Source organism: Branchiostoma floridae, chromosome 10 (genome assembly GCF_000003815.2).
Source record: "Branchiostoma floridae strain S238N-H82 chromosome 10, Bfl_VNyyK, whole genome shotgun sequence".
Lineage (NCBI taxonomy): Eukaryota > Metazoa > Chordata > Leptocardii > Amphioxiformes > Branchiostomatidae > Branchiostoma > Branchiostoma floridae.
Window position 1 is genome coordinate 13,860,598 of NC_049988.1, and position 20,385 is coordinate 13,880,982.

At 40.0% G+C, this 20,385-nt stretch overlaps 1 protein-coding gene across 4 annotated transcripts in view; it reads left to right on the forward strand.

The window, feature by feature from the left end:
• The window catches only part of LOC118423794 (glucocorticoid-induced transcript 1 protein-like), a 73,147-nt gene that overhangs the window by 44,068 nt on the left and 8,694 nt on the right, over positions 1-20,385 (forward strand). For all 4 annotated transcript variants that reach the window (XM_035832028.1, XM_035832027.1, XM_035832030.1 and 1 more), the window contains exons 3-4: positions 17,889-17,975; positions 18,937-19,106. In XM_035832028.1, coding sequence (XP_035687921.1) covers positions 17,889-17,975; positions 18,937-19,106 — 257 coding nt within the window. The remainder of the gene's footprint in view (positions 1-17,888; positions 17,976-18,936; positions 19,107-20,385) is intronic.

The window sequence follows — 20,385 nt, forward strand, 5'->3', positions numbered from 1 at the left end:
AAAGGCCTTTTTATCACAAGAGTGTGATATTATCACCTCCCCTCCCCTTTCTCACCTATCTTTAGAGAAGTCATTATATAATCTCCTTTGCACCTACATGAAGGTGTTTAAAGCCAGCAACAACAATGCGTGTATTGATTTATAATGACAGGTAATTAGAGACTGAAGTGAATGGTAGCTGCCTTATTCAGTGCCTCCACTGGTGTATAGAACAGGTCAGTATTTAACACTGCATAGAAGACTAAAGTTTACCCAAAGAGGTTTAACTACCTTGTAGATCACCAAGGAGTTTAGAATTCTCTGATCTCACTGACCTAACCTAGGTTTTACAGCAACCTTGGAATAGATATAATTTTTTACTATTTGCCTTTCAATTGGTAATCTTTTACTCTTGTCTTGGCTACCTTAGGTCTCTTGTTTAAGCAAGGGGCTTTTATCTTGGTTTCAGACAAAAAGTTCCTGATGATGGGTTTGAAGGCTGATACTGATAGCCAGAATAAAGCTACCATTCCAGAATGGCTATCAGTATCACATCAAAATATATACCACAGGCCTTCTACTCTTCAAAATCAACCAGGAAAGTTTGCCAACACGGAGGGTATTGATATGTAAAATTTGGGGTCCTGGAGTATCTTGCAAATACATGCAATTTTTGTACTAGTCTATAGAGCCAGGCGTTGAAAAGCAGAAAGGCCCACAAAATAACAACAAACTTTTTGATAACCAAACTTATTGATAACCTGGGCTTTATCTGGTCCAAAGAACCATTATCTTTTTGACTATTAATAAACTTGAAGCCCGCTATGAAGCTGTTTACCAGTATGATTCATTATAAGCCAGAAGGCCGACATAACCGCATTCCTCTGGAACAAAGAATTTGCCAATACTGTAACTTGAATAAGATAGAGGATGAGTGTCACTTTATTGTTTAGTGTACTTTATACAACAACAAAAGAAACGTCCTCTTTGAAAATATACAAGATATGTTCCCTATTTCCAATACTTGAATACCACGGAAAAAAATTCATATTTCTCATGCAATTAGATCAACCATACATTATTGATTCCATCTGTACTTATATTTATAACTTAACTTGAAAGTTCATCTGTGTTGGTATAAGTCATTCTTGAAATAGTTGAACTGTAATTTCCAACACCAAAATTGGACTCACCCAAATTTTCGACTGTCACTAGCGCTACAATCTGTACTTAGCTTGTTTGAGCACAAATGTACAATCAAGGTCATTGATTCATTATATAGAAACAACAGGCAAAAGTTTGTTCCAGAGATTATTTGTAGTTTCCAAATCCTATTACATGGGCCTGTATATAAGGCACTCACTTTCCTCTTTTTGGTAATTATGCACATTGTTATGCAGGTTCAAAGGAGGTCAGTTATTGTTAAGGCATGCTCCCCAATTAGCAAGTTGAATTAGCAAGTCCCACAGGGACTGTCCCAAAGCACTGGATGGAAAGATTCAGAACACCTCCCTGAGATCAAGGAGGTTGCTTCTTGCTGAGATATTTCTATACTGAACTGCTTTTGAGCCAGATTAGAACTAGAAGAACTTCAAAATTGCAGAAACCTGAAAATTCACTTCTGGGATAGATTACAGGATTCAAATGGTTAAACCAGATCGGCAAATTAAGGAGTAATAAAAGCTCCTTGATCTCACCAACTTGATCTGGCCCTCTTTCAACCTCCTTGATCTGGCTCAACACTTTTGTTTTGAACTGCCAACTAATGGAAATCTTAGAATTCAGAAAAATGGTAAATTAGGTAGTGCTCTGCATTGCACTTTAGCCAACCTCTCACTTTACATAATATAATATAATATTATATACCATTGAAGCTTGGATCCAGGTTACATCCAGGTATGTGACGTCATACTTTGTGGCGTCACCCAGGAAAATAAAAGTTTTTAGATAATAATCTTATATTTAGGCCATGTTTCTGAATCAAAAATTTTTTTGAAACAGGATGTGTTTGAAGGCACTTGAAAGGCCATGAAAGAATGTAGCTTCTTACGGTTGCATAAGATAGTATTGTCAGCCTGCAAGATCCGCTTGGAGATTCTGATCATGATAGACAAAGAAGCACAGTGCAAATGACACAGTAGGGTTCGGAGGACACCAACTGACTAGTCTAATTAGTCTGTTCTGTCAACTTTTAGCTTGAGTGGTAAATGTGTTGGGTTCATGAGCTGGCGGGCCCAGGTTAAAATCCTGGGAGCCAGGCACAAATTTTTCTCTTGTGTTTCAGAAGTGTAAGGTTGTGAAGGACGTTGCACTTCTGTGAGGGCCTGCATGCCTTTTTCCATTAAGTGTTACGAGCCATTTTAATTTACCGTTAATCGTTACCGACCCACTCTAATTCACCGTTAAGCGTTATCGGTATATTCTTCGTGAAGCGTATTGGTCGTTTTAATTCCACGTTAATCGTTACTTGTTATCCCGAATTCACCGTTAAGCATTACCAAGAAATTCTTCGTAACAAGTTATACCCACGAAGTCAAATGCCAGATAGAGCCCCTGAAAATGCAGGAAATGGTGTTTCAAAGGGTCCAGATTTCAAAATTTCTCCGAGCCTCCCGGCCGCTTCGGGTAAAAATATGTTGCGGAAGCGTCGCCCCTCCCCCTCCCAAAAAACCTTTTCACTCAAACAGATTTCAGTGTCCAACTTAGCATAGTTTCCGGCAAAATTTTCTCATCGAATGCAGAAAATGAGGTTTCTCCAGACCTCCCTTGCAACGGCTTGCGGCTTTGGTGCTCACGACGACCTGGCGAAAACATGTTTCAGGGGCGTTGGCCCAAAAAATTTTCTCTTTAATAAAATGTCATTTGATTTACCTTCGTTGGCCAGCAAAATTTGTCCTTCAAAATGCAGTAAATGGCGTTTCAGACGGTCCAGACTTTTAAATTTCCCCGGACTTGTCTGGCAATTTCTCGTGCCGTCCGAGCTTGAAATGGTAAAAATATGTCGGAGGCCGGAGGTCAATTGCTACAACCATGTGTAATTTTGATGAAAATTTCATTATTCTGTCAGCAAAATTTGCCGGAAAATGCAGGAAATAGCATTTCAGAGGGCCATGATTTTAAAAAATTTCCCAGGGAGCATACCCCCTACCCCCATACGATGCGTTGCGCCTTCGGCGCTCCATGTGCTGAAAATTTTGTCAGCAATAGTCCCCCCCAGCCTACAAGAAACTGCTGTTGCCGCCTCTGGTGGGAGCACTGACCCAGGGAAGCAAACGTCATAGACACAGCAGACATTGTCCCTGTCATTCCTCCGGGCTCTGGGCACCTTTTCCTTCTCACAATGCCATTAGTCTGATATTTTCAACCATCGAGGTAACCTAGTTTAGCGCCGTACAAAGAGGAACGAACGTCAATGTTTACTGTCATGCTTTGTAACCCCTCCTGAATTTACCGTTAAGCGTTACCGGACCTTCTGAATTTACCGTTAAGCATTACCGGGCCTCCTGAATTCACCGTTAAGCGTTACCAAGAACCCCCCATGCAGACCCTCTTCTGTGTCAGTGGGAAAGGTCACATTACCATGCATCCCTTTTCCCTTTAGCCTTGGTACCAGTTTGCATCATAAGGCAAAATACAAACTGTTTAAAACTGTCTTGTTTTTTTTTGCATCACAGGGCTTGAAAGTCATTTTTGCATGCACCTTAGGCTGAGTAGCCTGTGTTTACACAATCTATCGCTGGCTGGGGTTAATGACCCCTCCTAGGGCAGCAGCAATACTATAGGGCTGGCCGCTAGGAGCGCGATTTTAGTCAGGCTAGTAGCCTCCTTCACCGGCCTCTCTGGGAAGCTTGGCTTTTTTTTTTTTTCGGTGGGGGGGGGGGTGGGGGGGGTCGATTTTTAATCGGGAATATTGCGGGAAAGGAATATATGCCGGGAAAGGAATTTACACCGGAAAGCTTGTACGGGCTAGATGAGTTCGGCTCCTTCACCGGCCTCTCTGGGAAGCTTGGCGATTTTTTTTGGGGGGGGGGGGACGAACTCGTCTAGCCCGTACAAGCTTACCGGTGTATATTCCTTTCCCGGCATATTTTGTGTCCTTTGTTATTAACCAAGGAGCTTTATCTGTCACTCAAGAAAGGGTTCGATATCTGGTGTGGCAACCAGTGAAACAACCAGAGGGGCGAGTAGAACAGAAAAAACAACATCCCAACTCCCAGGATTCAAACCAGCAGCCGGATCACAAATCCAGTACGCTACCGCTGTCGCCACAAAAGCTCAGAGCTCCTTAGCAAGGACGGTAGGAACTACTTGAACCCACTGTTACACTAGTTGGGCAAAAGCAAACTTTTTTTGGGTCTTCATTCTGCACCAGGTTTTTTGGGAAGCAGTCATAGTCACTGTGCAACAGTGGTATCAAACGACCAAATGACCAACTTTGAAAGTAGCCCCCCCAACTAGAAGCAGTCCAGCTTTTATTTTCGAGCACTCGGGTCTGATTTTACCATGGTCATTACTGACAGAAGGGGGTCTGATAGCGAGCAGTTGTTTAATGTAACGCAGCTTGAAGGGCAAATTGAGCAAGGCACAGCTGGATTGGAAATTAGGCACAGAGGTGCTGACTTCATTCCATGATGCCTATATTAAACCTCCTTGGTTTGAGCAGTCTATTTATTACCTTATTATAAGTGGAGTCCACAATTACCATCAAATTTTCACAAAACTTCAAGAAAAATTATTCATAGTTTACCTTTAAATTGACAAAGACAACCTTGATTTACCCTTTAGGTTTAACCATTTCATATTTAAATAGATTAGTGTAAAAGTGAACTTAGGTTTCTGAAATTCTGTAATTCTTCAGTCTGTAATTTCTTGTAATAGTGTACCCCCAAGTTCCAGGATTCTTTCTGAAGGCCTTAGGTCCTCAGCACTACAGGTAGCCAGGATGTTTGGACCTGGGGAATAATTAGTCCTTTGATAATTGATAATTGGACACCAGCATCCTTTGCATATCTATAGAACAATAGCTGACCTTACTTTGAACCCGCATTACAATAGCGCATACTTGCTTGAATTTTCAACAAGAGGAAGCAAGCCCCTGGCTTTCTTAGGCCCAATTTTAAACTTTATGAAATATTCTCTGGAACAAAAATTCAAGTGTTAATCTTATGATGGTCAAAATATGACCAACCAGATCAAACAAATCTCAAGTTCCTGACCAAGGAGCTTTCATTCTTTGCCACGTTCAACTTGGTACTGCGTTTACAAGATATCATTGCATGCATGGAAGGAGCATTCGAATAGAGCAGTTTTCATTTGATGAAAACACCCATGTGTGAACAGCCGTAATGGCTCTGTCGGCACAACTGTTGAACATGTCATGGGCAACTTGGACCCCATTCAAATGAAAAAATACAAGTGAGTTAAATGAGGAATCCGATTAAAGCTTTCTGTTGGATTAAAAAAATGCGTTCACATTTAATCGGATTAAACTCAAACTTGCGACCACGACCACCCCGAGTCGGGCACACGTCGTGCTTCCAAAATGTTGCCAGACTACCTCATAATTTTGAAGGATTTAGTGACATTGATATTATATATGATAACTGTTGAGAAATTGGCTGGCTTTTGATGCGTCGACAGTCAACAAGAACATGGCGCTTGTGAGGTCATACAGGTTGAACTGGGGGTAGAAATGTTGCGCGGGGTGTGATTATACTCTACATTTAACTGTAGTACAAAATGTAAATGGGGTAGAAATGTTGCGCGGGGTGTGATTATACTCTACATTTAACTGTAGTACAAAATGTAAATGTATATGTTGAAAAAGTTGCATGAATAGGAGAAACTACTACTAAAACGTTTGTTGCATACTTTTTTGCCGGTGTGTAGCACTCCTATCTTAGTGTCATTGATTTAGATATGAATTATAAGGCCATTCCTGCAGAAATTCCTGCAGGAAACATTCTTCCTGCAGGAATTTACCTTTCTCCTGCAGGAATTTCTGCAGGAATGCCTGCAGCATTCCTGCAGGAAAAACGCTTCCTGCAGGAATTCCTGCAGGAATTCCTGCAGGAAGAAAATTTTCAAAATGAATATTCATGAAAGTTATTATCATATTTCACAACTGTGCATCATACTTGTCAATCATATGTAAAGACTTTGCACCAAGTGCTTTTATATTGAAAATATTAGCACATTTCAAAATGGGAAAAACGGAATTCCAATCTTAAGATGGAGCTTCTTTTGAGTTATCCTCGTCAGAAGTTTTTGAGAAAAATGCCCCTGCTATCCCAAAACTAGACGCTAGGGGGCCCAAACTTATGTCATTTTTTCCTGAGCACAAGAGCTATCTAATACTTAAAAATCTTGACCATAGCATGTTCAGAACACCGAGATAGCAAAACCGGAAGTTGCGCTGCAGTACCAAGGTCACACACCAGGGGGCCCAAAATTGACCTTGACCTTCGTCTTCCCAACCCCTACCCACATACCAAATATCATCGGAGTCCATCAAGAGATTCTCAAGTTATGCTGACCACAATATGCGGACACACAGACACACACACAAACACACACACACACAAACACACAAACACACACACAGACACACTCAAAACTATACCTCCATTTTTTCATGGAGGTAACAATATAAAGAAATAAGATCAGCATGTTCTCATTGAGATGTTCCGTGAACCCTCTACCATTGCTATCCATGTAACATGTTACCAGCAATTTGTCTTTCCTAGATACAGAGCTTCGATGCTAAAAGGCCAAGTTGTAGCGTGTATGAATAATGCAGGTATAGATTGCCCAGAGCCAGGAGGCATTTCATCCACAGAAAGGGGCTTCTTCCTTCCCCATAGGACGCACAGCACCCCAGGCAGTCCCAGCAGTAGCTCCGTAAATTGTAATCCCGCACAAAACTGCAATCCTGAATATTGCATGCCATAAGGAGAGAGATAAGCCAAGAATGGGCTCCAGCGAGGGAGGAAAGCTATCGTTTCTAAAGTACTTGCTTTGAAGTCCATGTTGAAACATGAAACGCAGACTACAAAAAGTAAGCGATGTAGCCACAGAAATTCTTTAATGCTTGCGCTTAAGGACTCTTCTCTCTTCACATGTTGCATGAAATGGCAGGGGTAAACATTAAACTAACCACAAGTTGTCACATTCTGAACAGCAGTTGTTTTCACATTCAGTAGGATAAATACAAAATAGGATTACATTCGCATGCTCAAGCTCTTTCGCAACATGCTGCATGATAATGTCCTCTTCTTATACACATTGCAGCACCAGGCAGAAAACAAATCTTTTTATAGTTTAACGATAGTTTGTCCCAAAGTGGATTACTTTTTCCTGGCGGAAAGCAGGTTGTAGGATTGATTTGGTGCTGATTACCTCCATTAGAGGGGGTGTTGATTAGATAAGGAGGCAGTGATAATCACTCAGACTTGTCTATCTTGTCCTGCCATCCCAGTCCCACCACTTCTGCTGACCCAGATACATCACATCAGATTAGGCTCAATCTGCACTACAGGTCCCATACTAGTCATAGTACTCAGGCCTATGAAAAAAATGTTGTGTTTCTTGTTTCCCTACCTACCCTAGTAAAACCTGCTGACCCTAGCCTTGTTAGGGTTGGGGAGTGGTTGGTTATTGCAGTGGGTGCACATAGTTTCCAGTTAGAATTTTTATTCAGCCTGCTTCCTACTAAAGTAATAACACTGCTTGTCCTATCCAATGAAGGATAAATGTATCTATTATGCGCAAAATTAAAGTTTGACATTGAAAGACAAGTGTTCTCATGTATTTCACTTACTTTGTTCAACTCTATTGTAATATGTAGCGCTCGAGTTTTGGCCAGCCTAAAAATGAATGACAAGAAAATAGATAATCCCTACCTACCGACCCTAATTTTTCTGAACTGAAACAGGAAACACAACATTTTTTTCCCTAGCCCTTAGGTTCATTCTGCACTACAGGTCTCATAGTACTAGCACACTCTATACTGCTCAGGGCTTGAAATACTATTGGAAATTATCTGCACCAAACAAATTTTACCTGCACCACTCAGAATTTAGGAAGAATGGATCATACTAAAATCTGTTCAGAAATTGCTTTGTTATTTCTTTTTATACTTCATAGGTGGTAACAGTACAATGCAGCCAATAAAAGCCCACATCATGAAACATGTATATATAAACCCAGTACATGGATCAGTGCAGGTAGAGGTCAGGAATACCTGCACAGCTTTAATTTTACCTACACTGAGTGACTAACATGCATATGCAGGTAAACTAAGTATTTCGAGCCTTGCTGCTCATGGTGATGTAATGTACTGTAAGTGGCTTTAAAATCAAGGAAAGTGATCTCGATCCAGTTTTAGCCCACTGAAGAGCTAGTCTTCCACTGGTCGTGACAGAGAGGACAGATGCTATGTACAGTATTACAGGTTCATTGTGCCAAGGAAATTCCCTTAGCTCTTTATGACAAGCACAATGAACAGTGGTAGCGTGCATGTTGGGTGCATGTCAGAATCAAACTCACGGCTTCTAGTTCCAGAGGCAGGGCCGCTAACCACTGGACTATGCGCGCTACCAAAAGTTTGCCATGTTCTGTATGGTTTTCAAAAAACTATGCATTGTTGTGGATGTGATCTGGTGCATAGAAACCTATAGAAACCTATGTTGTACTAAAAGGACATTGGCATTAAAATTCTCTATCAAATTTAAGTTATTAAGTTTAAGCCCCCTTATCACAATATAACAACATAATTTAACAGAAGGAAACAAAGCACAAACTTTTTCTGGAAAAAAAAATGGTAGCAATGTTTTCACACTCCCCCCACCCGCAGTCATATCCCTCGCTTATGGAATAATCGGAAAATTTTGTGGTAATAAAATACTAATGGGCATTCTAATTTTGAGTCCCATTGATTAATGCACTGTAACATGGACATATAATGGGAGCTGAATAGGCCGCAGATAAATGAGCCGCCCCATGTGGTACTGAATAGTGCGCTGACGAACGAGGTGCCACCTATGGTGAATACACCAGTGACAAGGACCTGCCTTGAAAAGAAATAATTGACAGTATGTACCAGTTCAATCAATGGTACTTACAAGAAGGGAACCTTGATTTGGGCAGATAACAGAGTATGATTCTGTTGCGTATTATTTAGCATATGACCCCCTTGGAGACTCGTTCAATGGGGGAAAGACGTGGCTACATTTCCTGACTTGAAGCATAATTCATCATTTTTCTAATGGATTGTCTACAGTGTCTATAGGCTATATGGAAACTTGGGAAAATGAAGGATAACATTTTTAAAAGAGACGTTATCTTCTGCTGTCAGTTCTAATCAAAAGGAAATATAAAGCAACTGTCTCGTGTAAAATTAGACATGACAACTAACATGCTTCTCCCGTACGAAAAAGTAACTACCTCAGAGTCTATAAGTGTGAATGTTTTGTCAACAGTTACCACCATTAACTCATCCAAATGAAAGTCAATTACACTCCCTGGAACATTTTTTTCGAGGAAAATCTTTTCTTTGGTCTTTCGATTCATACAGTACATATACCAAAGAAGTTATTAAATTAGTAACAGATATTCATAGAAAACATTACATGCATGTATGTATGGCAGAAGAAAAGAGATAAACAGCACCCTGGTGGCTCCATCCTCTATAGCTGCCACTACTCTGGTAATGAACCAGTAATGACTCCTCGCTTAGACTAGAATTGGGCTGTAAATTGTAGAGCCATTTTTAATGGAAGGAAGAGATGCATTTGACTAAAAGGTAAAGGAAATCTCCCTTTACATTACTACCTTTACATTATATCAAAGGGCAAAAAATCACTTCTTTTCAGTTGGAAAGATACAATCAACTAAAGAGAGGATTTGCTTGAAAATTACATTGCAGAGGAATTATTTGACTAGAAGGTAAAGGAAATTTCCCTTTGCATTACATCAAAGGGCAAGAAAAATTACGTCTTCTTTTCAGTTGGAGAGATACAATCAACCAAAGAGAGGATTTGCTTGAAAATTACGTTGCAGTGGAATCATTTTGGCACGCAGCCTTTGAATTGTAGAGACCAGAACGACTATTTGAACGACGAGGCAACTATCATCATTCAAGAAAAGAGATATGGCATATATAAAGGTATGGGACGTGCTGCCAACATATCTTGTGCCCAGCAGCCATGTGAAAATTGGTTCTTAAGAGAAATGAAGCCATTATGGTCACCGCTAAGGGGCAAAAATGATAAGAACAGTTGAATAGACATGCACTCTAGGCAAAACCTGGGGCCGTTAGCGCTTTATGTCCATGCAGAAAGCTTTCTTTGTGATTGGAGCAGTGGATGGATGTGGCAATTCATTCCATTTATTGGCCACTGATACAAATTTAGCTGAGAACTGTAATAGTCAGTCACACCGGAGATAAATTCATTTCTGCCTTCATGCGCAGGCACAAAGGGTAACCATAAATCCTGCGCGCCTGTATTTTGTATTTTTGAAATATTATCCCCGCAAGCAGAAGTGTGGGGTAATATATCAATTATATGACTGTAGTTTCACGCAGCGTTTGGTGATTTGTGCCATCTTCCTGCATGGAAGCACTCTTATAATATATCGAATGCCAGTTGAATTTTTAGTCCTGATCGTACTGAGGACCACATTGCCTAAAGGACAAAGTGTATTCACTTCTTGTGTTTAAAGCAATAATACCTAACGTCATTATCACTTCTGAAGCCTTTGCAAAATGCCCTTTAAGCAAAACTGCTTGAAGCCGAATCATCTCTGTAACTTTGTAATAAAAAAAAGCAGATGTTCCCTCAAGTTTTATATACCTCCCTCTTGAAGTCGCAATGAGAATAAAGTTGAAAGCGAACATGATATTGACGGCTCCACAGATGTTTCCCTCCAATTTGCGTCATTTAGATGTTCCTATGGAGACCTTGCAGCACTGCAGGCTTTGTAATTATATGAGCCACAGGCATGGCTGCAGTTAAAAGCCTTTGATAGGCACTGTTCATGGTAAATGTATAGAACACATGCAGGCATACAGCATGTATTTTTTTATTACAGTGTAGGGTAATAAAAAACTTAAATGAAAATTGTGCAAAATAAGCTCACCAAAAACTTTCAAGCATGAGATTCTTAGAAACAATTACCATGTAGAATTATAGACCACTGTAGGTAAAAAGAATTGAATTGAATTTTCTAAAAGTATTGATGCAGTAGGAAACTGCCTTGCGGATGTTAACATTTTGCTTTATTACATAACTCTGGTTGCCAGGAGATTCCTAGTCTTTTACAACTATTGATTGGTGCTTCCTTTGACATCACATGCATGTAAGGTACTATTTCTAGTTTTAATGCCAAATGTCATTTCCATCAACTCTTCACATAAAAGCTATAATGTTAATATCATTTAAAATGTAGTGAGGGAAAATGCTTTAAACAAAGGAACCACAGTGTCTACCATTGTGTTGTCTGTGCTCCATTTTAATCCTACCCTATTTTTACACATACCTTTTCAGTCGTAAATTCTATTATGCGCTGTAAGCCGTACATTAAGGTGATGGACATCAATAGAAAAGTGATTATTGGCATCTAATTTGGCGGCCGTGTTGGAAGATGAAGTGAATTAGATTTTATTATGTTGGGTAATCCTGGACACTATATAATATGGGTAATGGGGTCCCAAAAATTAAGGCCGTGGTGTAATAACTTCTGAGCTCTTAAAAGTGACCATGAAACCTACAACATAAACAAAGCAACACAATAGAATTCAGCGTTGCCTGTTATACACTGAATAGTAAATGATCGGGCTTCTCACAGTCCCAATCATGCTAATATGTTTTGCGCTACGAGACTTTCTGTTTGTGACATACAAAAGTGATTGGAGTTTAAGCGTCCTCATGCAAATTTGATCAGTTTGCCTGGATGGGATGATTTCACCTGGGAGCTTTTATGTGATAAGCTGCTCCAGACTCCATGAATATACTAACCACGATGTGCTTCAACTCACAGGTTAGATTGCTTTCAAATTACGGAATATTATTGCTTTTACACTTGGTTTCTCTTCAGTCGGAATCTATGTTTTATGTATGTATGACTTTCACAGTCCTCTAAAATAATGAATGAAATCTCTTCAGCAAGACATTTAACATACTCTTTCCATCAAAGCATGTATTTTGTCATCCTTTGCACAATTAAGTAGTTTCTGTTTGCAGAATTACTTTAGCTACATGAGAGATAAAACTTAAATTTTGAATTTTCCAAGGAGTTGCATACTATAATCATCAGGAATGTGGGTCAGTTCATGCACCAACTGTGCCACACAAAGAAATTGGGTCAATTTGTGGTATCTGTATGGAGTGGATTGGATTGTCATCCTGACCATGAATCACTAGGTCAAGGTTTGAACTACTGAATGTACCTAGACTTTTGGATCTCACACCAACTAGCAAACCTTCAGGACAGACTGTGGTATAATCTCTGTACGTCGTGCTCACTGGACTTGCTTGCTTCTTTTAAGAGTTACAGTCCTTAGGTGTATTACTCATTGCACTCAATTATATGACAATATCTTTACTTGACATTTAACTCTTTCCTTAGTTTGAGAACATGAACTCAATAGGATTACATAGCGGTGATTGAGTTCATGTGGCTTCTTGTTGCCAAAAGTTTCCCAAACTACCATTTGATGGTATAGTGTCTTAAAAGGCTGACGGATGTCTCAGAACTGGAGCCAAGATTCTACTTCATTAGTGCTGTGTCAGACCTGATATCGAACACCTGTCCTTCAACTCTTTTCCAACAAGCGATGCTCTACTTGAAAAGTTCTCCGATAAATCATCTTCATACTAAACTTCATATTATTATTCATTGAATCTTCACGAGTAAGTGTCAGAAGTGGGAGCACTCAACTTCAATTCTCCTGCCCGTCTCACTCTGATGTCTAAATGGTTTTGTGTTTGGTGCACTCCAACTTGTGGATGACCTGATTGCTCAGGGGTGCAGCTGAAAACGCTCTGTCAGCCCCCATCTCTCCAGCCGGGGCCAACAATTCATGCGGCTGACACGTCGGGGCCCTCCGATCAATGTGCCGATAATTGGAGAGATTGACCCCAAGCCAAAACGGTGCAGCGTGCTGATGGTAGTGCTGACTTGATTCTTCATTGTGCATGAACCCTTTCAACCTTCCCTTGGTCAATGTAGTGGTACTGTTCTTCAGTCATGTTGGCAACAACTTGTATCCACTGCAGGTTTGGTCATCAGTCCAATTTCAAGACTTTGAAAGATTTACTGTAAAGAATGCACTACATAGCCAAGTAGAGTATCAGATGAATCTACCCAGCCCTTATTAAAGTAAAGTTCCTTTAGATTCATGAGCTTAGAGCTTAGTGTGTATTTTTGAGGCCATTGGTCCAGTGAGTTGTTATTCACTGTTCAGGCCATGGTATTGGAAGGTGGAGTTCTCTTCAACCACCTTTTATCTTCCCAACTGAAGTCCTGTTCTCATTCTTACACCTGGTTGGAGTATAGAAAGCTGTGTAAAGTGCCTTCCCCGGGGACACAATATAAAGCCAGGAATGGAATACGTGATCCATGGCTACAGATCTACAGATTCATTATTCAAAATAGCAGTTCCTGTGTGTTACAGAAACTTTCTGAGGGTTGGGGGATAGCAAACATGTGCTTTAAAACTTTTGAATATCCTGGACATGCAATTAAGACAATTTACAGGTGGTTGCAACTTGAACCCACTGCTGCTTAGTGCTTGCTTCATTTTTCATCATGAAAGATGAGTACATTTAACTACTGGAAATAACCAAGCCTGTCCTTGGTGCTGAAACGGGTACTGCTGTTGTGGTATGATAAACTTCTCCCCAAAGTCATTTAATGGAGCTGAATTGGGCACTTCTGGCCACTGCTAACAGCACCCGTAACAATTACAGTCCTTATGGATTACAGTTAAAAATGACTGATGTTCCTGACAGCTCTCCTGAAAACTTTCGTGTGACACGCAACTCAGCTTGCCGCTCTAGAACAGCGGAAAACCAGGCCAAAGTTTGATGGATTGTTGAATGGACTTATAACAACAACTACTGTCATTTCTTGTAACTTGTGAAAGCACACCAATTATTCCCCAAAGCAGCCTTTCCATACATATGCAATAACCTTATTATTCAACCCTCAGTTTTGAAGATTGGACCATTTTTGTTTTGTGTGTAAGTTTTTTTTACAACCATTCCAGCTTTCCTGCAGCATGTGTATAGGGACATGTTTGTCCCCATTACCTTTGTAATGGCCTGTGATCACAGAAGGCGATCAATAGTCATGTGAGGAGTGGAAGGCATTTATGAGTAAGTGTTGTGCCATATACATGGACAACTGCAGGGTGTGTCCAAAATACTGGCATGGAAATTTTGGAAGTTCTACATGCACGTATGGTAACAAAACAAATGTAGTAATGAAGGCATGACTTGACAAAATTAAAAATCTATTTTCCTACGTTTTGCGGTGCGGTACTTGTAGGATTTCCTCAGTACTTACTACCTTAATCTTTGTGCAAGTTCATGACCTAATTCTACCAACAGGGTTAACCTGTGCAAAGCACCCAATCAATGAGAGTCCAGAGTTCCTTTAACCTTTGGCACTTAAACGAACTTCAGGTGACTCCTACATCCAGAATAACTGATGATAAAGACCATTTCCAAACCGGGACTGTTTGTGGAAACAAAAGATAAAGATGTATTCGTAAAAATGTACACAAAAGATGCCCACGACTATTCTCTTTACATTTTGTGTACTTTCCGTCCCTGAAAGCTGCCCGGCCAGGTTTGAAATTGTGATGCAAGGAAAAATTAAGTTGGACAAATAATCTCTTGCATACATCTTCATGTTCAGTATAAATAAATGTAGATTAATTAATAAAAGTCTACATTTCCACCTGGACTTTGTTACCTGCTCAGTCATATTCCAACCCCAGGTTACTCCATGTGGAAAATTGAAGATTCCCAGTAGTAAAAAAGAAGTAATGAAAAATCATCACCCATATCCAGGGTCAGGACCCAGGTCACATTTAAAGCAAACTCCCAATCTTAAATATCAACATTTTTCTCTCTTATTTCTCCATTTCTCCAGACTTAATTTGGTCTAATTGTAATATCAAATGTAAAAGGAAGAATTGAGTTGACCCCAAAGGTCACACCTAGACCATAACCGTACTCGAGGGAGAGCCCCATGAACAGAAAACAGCTCACAGAAATACCTACAGCACTAATAGCGACATTTCCCTCGCACTTAATAAAAATTTATTCCGTCCATTTCCGCCCCATGTAATCTTCTGCATGAGATTTAGCAGGCAAAATTCAACAGTGATATTCAAAATCACAATATTGAGGTCACAGGTCAGATAGAACAAAGCAAGGTGGTGACCCCGTCTCCATGGGGACGGGTCCTGTTAGTATAAAGTAGTTACTGATGTTCTGAGTGACCCCACAGGTCATTGGCTAAGACTGGTGAAATGAGTTTGAGTAGCTGAGATGGAAATAAGCCTTTCATGTATTTTGTGTGCTGTATATAGCCTAGTTGTTAGCCGAGTTGTGCAGCATGCATTCAGGCAGCTGTAGGTACAGTGCCGTAGTTTTATCACACAGAAACAGAAGAGATGAAAAGTCTTGGTTAATAGCTGGAAAAGCCATTTTGCATGAGAAGTTTTCATATATAGTAGAAGCCGCTTAATTGCACGGCCAATTTGCCAGTGAATTTCGTGCAATTATCCGGCTGGTGCAGTAATGCGAAGTTATCCAGCTGGACCGAACCGGTTTGGGATTTTGGGATTCCGTGCAGTTAACAGAAGTGTGCGTTAATACGATGTGCAATTAACTGGCTTCTACTGTACAGTTTATATGTAATACTAATAGGTAGTATACAGTATTTATGTATCTCCCATTTGTTAATTATCTTCCATATGTAACCCGGAATGGAAAAGCAAAGGTGAAGGCTAAGAAAGTCAGTTAAACTTAAAGCCACCCTAATGAGGCAGGGACAGGTGCATTCTACTTCTACTGGAAAGACTGGAAACCTACAGAACATAATTGGGATGGGGGTGGTCAATAACTGATTGACGTTCATTTCCTGTAACCTTTAGATGGAGAAACTAGGCCACAGTGAGTGGGGACTTCCTGTTCATTCATTTCCAAATGATTGCAGCCTAGTACCCCTTCTGTAATTCAGTAAGAGTTTTATTTTTATGTCCGATAAAAGCTTCTCGTATTTAGTGCTAATAACCAGAAGGCAGGATAACATATTTTTGAACTGCTTCAATATGTTGCACAGGAGGTACTTCAAGATATATCATTTCAGAAATGAAGAAATGAGAATTAAGTCATAAATTATCTTTCATATTATGTATAGAGAATCTTACAAATGGAGTAGTAGTACATGAGAAGTTTGTATATTACTAGTAGGGGTGTAGACCGGTACATCATACTGGTACAAAACCGTTTTTTTTCCTCTGGAAAAAATCAGTGGACTGGATTGTAGACCTGTTAGAAAATGAACGGATCATATCAACGGGCATCCACTTGTCCAGGTTCAGGTCCACACCTGTACCTAAAAGTTCTGTACCAATACCCACCCCTATTGTGCATATTAAATTTTCAGCAATAAATTCTCAACAACTATATACACTCCCTCTTTCCTCTGTAGCTAGTAACAGTATAATGCATTTTATGTGCTCCGAAAGTTTCCTTTGTATTGTAGTAATTATACCATTGACCCACGTTGACTGTGGACGCAAATTGCTCATTCCAATAAAGAATAGGAACTCTAATCTCATAGGAGCAACAGGTTAATCATTCCAATCATCAGTAATGTCATCAGGGTGTCGTCCACATGGCATTTCAGAGGGCAGCCGCAATCAGACGCTCTCATCTTCGATAGGGGAAAGTTTACTGGAACCTTTGCACCATGGCATGAGATTACTACAGAAGGGACGCCAGAGTTGGTCGACATTTTCCTATTGAGTGGAGATTGACTCTGTCACTGTATGCAGGCTTCAAGCCATTATGGTATGACTTTGCCTGGCTGTATTTTTGATAGATGGGTATGGTTTCTGTTTCACTGCAGCAATATGAGATCTGTAGATTCTTCGTTTCAGTATTGTCATGTTGTGTAGTATTATTGTTGTTTTACATGTAAAAAGGTACGTAGTCTAGTCTAGTCTCGAGAAGGCCTAATGTCAAAGTGTATTCATTCTAATTTGGTTAGTCAGGTCTGGTACTACTACTATGTAAAACTTATGCTTGTTACTCCCATCAAAATCCATGATTCTGTCTATCTGCCAAGGCAGCGTCCAGTGTTCGTTTGAGGTATAAGTACATTAGACATTGCAAAGCTGTTGTCACGTTTCACAGGAAAGTTTTTTTCTCTTGACCAAATAAGACTAATGTACGACAAGTTTTGTAACCTAAAGACTAATCACACCTGTTGATTTCCTGTTCTTACAGCCAGCGGAAGCAAAGAACTCCATATTCATGCGCACGAACAGATGAAAAACACCAGCCCACTCAAAGGCCATACCACCACCTTTGATCACATGTCATACATAGGCATGAATTTGTTACCAGGCCTGAGGATACCAGATTGAAAGGACTGGCAAGGGAAATGAAATTCTTTTATATGTATGCTTGCTTGTGATACAGGCAGCAAGCTGACAAGACTGAAGAGGGCCCTGGAGCTATACTCACGATTCCTTTTCTCCTTGACGTCGTATTAGGTGTAGAGAGGATTTCATTTTGTTTCGGCAGCTGAGCGACAGATTTAGCTTTAAGACATGTTATAAAACCGACAGAATAGAAGAGAAATGTCTGCTTGTTTTGTTTCATCAGACTCCAAGCTCCTGGCTGGATGCTGACAAAAGAGGAACGTCCCACAAGAGATCTGCATCATGGGGAAGTGCTGACCAGCTTAAGGAGGTTTGTTAGACAACTGTGTCCCTCTTTTTGCAATCTTTCTTTAATCATGTTCAGAAATAAAGACAACAAAAGCTTAAGTGACTTGAACTAGACGCATGTTGCACCCAAAAACAAAACCCCATATTCCATAATGATTCGTTTTGACCCCCCCCCCCCCTAAATTTTCTATTTACCTGAAACTAAAGGCAATTTTTTTTCCCCGCTAGTTAGTTCAGTCTCAGCTGATTTCCGGTAACTGTTTGAAATGTCAGTTCTGTACTGTGTCCTTGTGCACAAATGTCAGATGCAACGCCTCATTTATTTGTTGTCTCTCCTGTGACATGCGATATGATATGAGATGTAACATTGTACATGTCCTTTACTTCTGCAGAAAATTAGAATGACATGACATGCGATATGATTTGATTTGAGATGAGATAGGATATGACATGAGATGTAACATGCTACATGTCCTTTACTTCTGCAGAAAATTAGAATGATATGACATGCGATATGATTTGAGATGAGATGTAATATGATATGATATGAGATGTAACGTGGTACATGTCCTTCACTTTCACAGAAAATTAGAATGACATGACATGCAATATGATTTCAGATGAGATGTAATATGATATGATATGGGATGTATCATGATACTACATGTACTTCACTTTCACAGTTAATTAGAATGACATGACATGCAATATGATTTCAGATGAGATATGATATGATATGATATGATATGTAAAGTGCTACATGTCCTTCACATTCACAGAAAATTAGAATGACATGACATGTGATATGATTTGAGATGACATGTAATTTGATATGACATGAGATGTAACATGCTACATTATATTGTACATGTCCTTCACTTTCACAGAAAATTAATATGACATGACATGCGATATGATTTAAGATGAGATGTAATTTGATATGATATGAGTAACATGATACTACATGTCCTTCGCTTTCACAGAAAATTAGGCAGCAGCTGCAGCGGAATGCGAAACAGAACAACCATCGTGACGCGGGGCAGAGACAGTCGCCCGTGCCAGGAGACCACTCAGCGATCCAGCAGTCGCCCACCCCCCGCTCCATCCCCATTCCCATTCCCATCAATAGCATTCCAAAGGGCGCCCTTCCCAGGTAAGGAACAGTGGTGCAAACTTAAGCGTAGGCCACACTAATTTAATTTGTTGGTTCACGGATTTTTTTAAAGTGAAAATATAGCAAGCAGATATAATTGCAACAGGCAGGGAGGAAAACTTGTATATGACTATGTCCACACCGTAATCAATTGGGTGTTCTTATCTTCTAATAAAACTTTAATCCTTTTAAGCTTAAGATAACTCAATTTGTCTTGTCTCATTAAGGCATAAACCTGGTCCTCGGACTTTGTTTTCATGATGTTTCTGCAGTTAAGCATTTGTTTATACTATATATATATTATAGTTGTTTTTTTTAATCGGTGAACCAACAAATTGAATTGGTATGTTCTTAAGTCGATTTGTCTTGAGCTTAAGGGATTAATGATTGATCAGGTGATAAGACCACCCAATTGATTTATTAGTTGCGCTTTGGCGCACCTCCCAGGTAACAAACAGTGTTACAAACTTCAGATGAAGTCGAGTCATCTTGAGCTTTAAAGGATTAAAGTTTTATCAGACTACCCAAATGATTTATTGAAGCGCACCTCCCAGGTAACAGACAGTGTTACAAACTTAAGGTGAAGTTGATTTATCCTGATCTTTAAAGGATTAACGTTTTATTAGAAGATAAGAACACCCAATTGATTTGTTGGGAGAGTAATGCTGAACAGTCTGTGCTGAGTCTGCACCTAAGTACATACAATATCTAGCCTGGGTACCATTCGGGTAGTGATACGCTCCTATATTCACTTCTGCTACCCGTCTGGAGAACTGTACATTCAAACCTTTTGGTGGTGACGTCAGTTAATGAGCAAATTAAGGAATGGATACGAGAGCACTTGTTTGATCACAAGAGGCCCTCCTTTGGAACGTCGGTTCAAATGAGTGCTTGAACCCATTCCTTAATTTGCTCATCTGTAGGGACCAATCAGCGCCCTCGTCCAAAATTTGAACGAGTCAAGATGTTAGAGATGTCAAAGTTCCCCAGGCTTTTAGCTAGGATTTTATAATAGGGAGTCCAAACTCATTAGTGAGTCGCGGTAAGTGACTATTGTAGGAGGGTCTGGGGGCATCCACCTTCCATGGTGCAGAGTTTTTGATGATTTTAAGTTAAAAAAAGTGCATTCTTAGGTATCCCAAGAGGCAAAATACTGTTCCAGAGTTCACAGTAGAAGACTGTGACCACAGATGACCTGGTAGCATCCCTGATCAATCAGAATTTCATGCTTGTCAGAGGATTTTCTCCCCAGTATAGGGCGTCCAGGGGCATCAAATTT